At 64.2% G+C, this 4,762-nt stretch overlaps 1 protein-coding gene across 1 annotated transcript in view; it reads right to left on the bottom strand.

The window, feature by feature from the left end:
* The window catches only part of SDK2 (sidekick cell adhesion molecule 2), a 78,824-nt gene that overhangs the window by 19,508 nt on the left and 54,554 nt on the right, over window positions 1-4,762 (bottom strand). The window contains 16 exon segments of the mRNA XM_031064867.1: window positions 51-274; window positions 555-653; window positions 779-813; window positions 815-963; window positions 1,593-1,708; window positions 1,922-2,103; window positions 2,187-2,327; window positions 2,398-2,545; window positions 2,713-2,849; window positions 2,926-3,102; window positions 3,315-3,417; window positions 3,558-3,725; window positions 3,799-3,915; window positions 4,071-4,265; window positions 4,335-4,418; window positions 4,623-4,658. Of these exon segments, the coding sequence (XP_030920727.1) occupies window positions 51-274; window positions 555-653; window positions 779-813; window positions 815-963; window positions 1,593-1,708; window positions 1,922-2,103; window positions 2,187-2,327; window positions 2,398-2,545; window positions 2,713-2,849; window positions 2,926-3,102; window positions 3,315-3,417; window positions 3,558-3,725; window positions 3,799-3,915; window positions 4,071-4,265; window positions 4,335-4,418; window positions 4,623-4,658 (2,111 nt within the window).

Here is a 4,762-nt window from a genome sequence, read left to right on the forward strand (position 1 = left end):
GCTGTGGGGACAGGGCGGGCTGGGTGGCACCAGCTGCTGGCCCCCAGCACCACACGCAGCCCTCCAGCACCCCGGTGCTCACCTGGGGGGACCCCCGAGGAGATGGTGGAGGAGGAGAGCTGTCCCTGTCCCTTGGAGGTCATGGCGGCCACCTCGATGGTGTAGGTGGTGAGGGCGGTGAGGCCGGTGACGCGGTACTCCAGGGTGACGTTGGGCAGGTAGTGCGTCACCCGCGTGTTGGTGCGGTTGTACTCCTCCCAGGAGATCCGGTACCCTGGAATGCAGCCCTGCAGCGTCACCCCTGCATTGCCCACCCCTGCATCACCCACCCCAGGGGCTGTGCGGGGACAAGGGTGGGACAGGGCAGGTGGGAAGAGGACAGGACAAAGGGGAGATGCTGCAGGGGAGAAAAAGGACACTTGAGTGTGACTGCAGGGTGGCAGTGGGACATGGGACAGTGCTGCAGAGTGGGAATGGGACAGGAAAAGGGAGAGGTGCTGTGGGGTGGGAAAGGCACCGATGACAGAGCCAGTACCTGCTGTTGGCTCCCTTACCCGTCAGGATCCCATTCTTCTCCAGCGGCTCCTGCCAGCTGACCTTCAGGGACGTGTCCAGGATGTCACTGAAGCTCAGGTGTCCCACGGGGCCGGGCACTGCCCAAAAACACCCAGACGCTCAACACCCAAGCGCAGAGCACCCTCAGCACCCACGGGACCCCCTCGGGCGGAGCCGGGGGTCGGGCAGGGTCCATGCCCGGGGGGTGGGAGCCTCCCCGTACCGTCCTCGTGGGTGCGCACCAGCTGCGGGGGGCGGGCCGGGCGTGGTGAAGCACAGCACCGAGGTCAGGTACTCGGCGAACTTGCGCAGCCCCGGCACGTAGCCCACGTGCACGCTGTCCTGGAAATTGGGCCGCACCGTCACCACCGTGGCCTCGTCCTCGTGCTCCGGCTCCCAGGCGATGAGCTGCGCCAGGAAGGAGAAAGGAGCTGCTGTGAAGGTTCCCCGGTGCCAAAAATACCAACTCCGGCCTCCTCTTATTAATTAGGCGTTGATTAACGATCAATTAAAAAGCGCCGGCATCCAGCGCTCCCCGCACCGTTACGGAGCTGTGATTAACTCCATCGATAACGGGATCCCCCCCTTGCCCGCATCCAAGAGGGATGGTTGGGCATTTAATTGGTATTGTGCAAGATAGCCTCTAGCAACTTAATTAAACACTAATTAGGCCCTAAAAATACTAATCAAAAATACTAAGTGGCGTTTAATAGGAATGTTAAATATCCTACTCACGCTGGTTATCTCATTCAGCGGCAATTAAATTCCCGAACTTCTTTCGAGTGGATTAAAACACAAGTTTAATGTTTTAATTCAATTTCATTAATGTAAATTTGAATTAATTGCAATTTGGAATTAATTACAGAGCATGGGAGACTCCGAGCCCATGCAAGTGTTAAATAACAGTAAATATTATTTTAGCAGTCAGGAGAGAGCCAATTAAAATCCAGGATTTCAGTGAGGAGGAGCCAAGACAGTTTGTGAAGGTTGACCAAGTTTTCCCCACAGGCTGTTCTGGTTTTGGGAATCACCCTCACCTTGTAGCCCTGGTTGATGCCGTTGATGAACTGGGGGCTGGGTGGGTTCCAGGTGAAGCGGATGGTGGTGGAGTTGGTGGCCTCAGCCTGCACATTCCCCGGGGGCACCGTGGGCACTGCCAGGTTGAAGGGACAGCTCACAGGGACAGCTCCATGAGGTCCTCTCCATCAGCTGAGTGCCAGCCCCAGGTCATCCCTGCCCATCACATCCCAGTCCCCCTGGGACCTCCACACCCATCCTCCTGCATCCCATCCCACCACCCCAATGGCACCTGATGCTGTCGGGGTGCCCACCAAGCCCCTGCCCACCCCTGACTGCCCCTGCCTACCTCCCTGCAGCGTCCACTCTGTCACCTTCATGCTGTAGACCCCCAGGCCAGCGCTGTTGTAGGCGGCCACCTCGATCTCATAGTTGGTCCAGATGATGAGGTCCTCCAGGAGGAGGTTGTTGACCTCGGCGTTGGTGATGTTCTTGAACTGGTACCCCACGGGCAGCCCGGCCAGGCAGTACCTGGGCCCCAGGAGCCGTCAGAGCCGCCACTGCCCCCACCAGCCCCACACTGGGGACCCCTGGGCACCCCAGCTGGCACCTACCGGATGATGTAGCCCTTGAGGACCCCGTTCTGGTGGCTCTCGGGGGGCGGCTGCCACTGGATCATGATGGACTGGTTGGTGCGGCCGCTGGCGATGACGTTCTGGGGGGGCGCAGAGGGCGGCTCCTCGGGCAGGGACACCCTGCAGGGACAGGGCAGGGGGAGCGCCGGGGTCACCCGCCCACCCAGGACCCCCCCAGGCCGGGACTCACCTCTCCGTGTCCTTGCTGAACTGTCCCCTGCCCACGTCGTTCACGGCACACAGGCGGAACTGGTAGGAGCGAGCGGGGACCAAGCCCCGCACTGTCACCGATGTCACCTCGGGGTCCACACTGGCCAGCAGCACGGTCCAGGGCGCGTCTGGGGGAAGAGGGGACAGCACGGTGGGGACCTGGCCTGCAGGACGCTGGGGTCCCCTGCCTGGCTGACCAGTCCCGAGGTCCCCAAGCAGCATCCCCTGCAGCAGGGGTGACACTGGGGACTTCTCCCAGTGCCAGCGGTGCCAGGGGGTGGCAGCAGCCCCTTACTGTTCTCGGAGACCTCCACGACGTAGCGGAGCAGGGGGCTGTTGCCGTCGAAGGGCTTGGCCCAGGTGAGGTTGATGGCCCGCTTCTCCTGCGGGCTCAGCGCGGCCACGGGGCTCTCGGGGGCGTGGGGGAGCTGCCTGGACAGGGGGGTTAGGCAGGGAAGGAGGGAGGGGGCACAGCCCCGGGCTGCTGGCAGGGTGAGGGGGGGCTCACCGGACACGGAGGTGGGCGCTGCGCGAGTCGTTGCCCCCGGCCGAGATCACCTTGCAGGTGTAGGTGCCGATGTCACCCGACCAGGTCTGGGAGATGTGCAGGGTGCCCACCTCGTCCAGGCGCACGCGGGGGCCGCTCTCGGGGCCCAGCGGAGCCCCATCCTTCTCCCAGACGTACCTGTGCCGGGGGGAGCCAGGTGTGCTGGTGCCCCGCAGCCCCCAGCGAGCAGAGGGGACCAGGGGCTCGCAGTCACAGGGCACCAGGTGGCACTGCAGGATCACCAGCGTGGGGATGAGGAAGGGGACCCCCATCTCCCTCCCCAGGACAGCACTGACAGCAGCCAGGTGGGCAACCCGGGGGTGCCTGGACTCCCCAAACCCCTCCCTCACCTGACGTCCACGCTGGGGTCATGGGTGACCCCGCAGCTCATGACAGCCTTGGTGCCCTTGATGACACTCTGGTCCTGTGGCGGGTCTGTGATACGTGTCCTTGCTGTGGGGGGACAGGGATAGCCCCCGTGTGCACCCCCAAAACCCAGCACCCATCCCCAGAGAGCTCCATCCCACAGCACCGGGATGGTCCCACAGCCAGACAGGGTCCCTCCCTCTCCTGGCCCACCCTGAGCCCCTTACCCCAGACCACCAGGTCTGCAGAGGCCTCGTCCACGCCGCGGGAGTTGGTGGCCAGGCAGGGGTAGGTGCCAGCGTCGGGCAGGTGTGCAGGGCTCACCAGGAGGCTGCCCGACTCCAGCAGGGTGAAACGGGGCAGCTGCACCGAGCCGCTGGCCAGGACCCGCTCCCCTGGGGACACACAGAGCCTCTCAGCACCACGGCCACCGCTGGGCAGGCCCCAGGCTCCTCCCCAGCCCTGTACCTTTCTGCCAGGTGATGGCCGGGCGTGGCGCCCCCGAGGTCTCGCAGTTGAGGATGACGGCCATGCCATCGATCACCGCGCTGTCCTGGGGACCCCGCGTGATGTTGGGGGCGATGCCTGCCGGGCACAGAGGTGCACAGCCCCCCTGAATCCCCTCCCTGTGCTGTGCCCAGCCCTGACCTGACCCAGAACAGTTTCCTGGGCGCTCTGAGCTGTCTGTGGCCCACCACCCAGACATGGCACCCCCAGGACAAGGTGGGGTTGGCACCTACTGGTCACAGCCAGGTACGTGGTGGTCTGCACCTCGCCAGCCGCATTGCGGGCGAAGCACTGGAACATGCCGGTGTCATCGGGGAGCAGCCCGCTGATCTGCAGGCTGCCGTCCTCCAGCAGCTGGAAACGGGACAGCTTCTCCAGCTGCAGGAGGGCAGCGTCCTTGTACCAGGCCATCTCGGGAGGGGGGACACCTGCAGGGGGACAGGCACGTCAGGCACGGGCTGGTGGTGGCGCACGGAGGGTGCCGGGGAGCAGCTCACCCTTGGCCTGGCAGGGGATGGCCACCACCTTCTCCATCTCGGCCGTGATGTGCCTCTCCGGCTCCCTGACGAACTGAGGGGGCTCTGCCGAGGGAACGGGAAATAGGAACGGGGGCAGAGACTCTCCCCAGGGTCCTTGGGATGACCTGTGCCCCTCCTGTCACCTCCCAGCCCTGCCCCAGCTCATGGCACGCATGGTCTGGGCTGCTGGTGGGCAGGAGCTCACCCAGCACGGACACAGGGAGGTGCCAATGGACAGGAGCTCACCCAGTACAGGCAGGAGCTCACCCAGCACGGACAGGAAGGTGCCAATGGACAGGAGATAATCCAGCATGGGCAGGAGCTCACCCAGCATGGACAGGGAAGTGCCCACGGGCAGGAGCTCACCCAGCAGGGGCAGGAGCTCACCCAGCACCGACACAGGCAGG

This window comes from Geospiza fortis, unplaced genomic scaffold (genome assembly GCF_000277835.1).
Source record: "Geospiza fortis unplaced genomic scaffold, GeoFor_1.0 scaffold135, whole genome shotgun sequence".
In the NCBI taxonomy this organism is placed as follows: Eukaryota; Metazoa; Chordata; class Aves; order Passeriformes; family Thraupidae; genus Geospiza; species Geospiza fortis.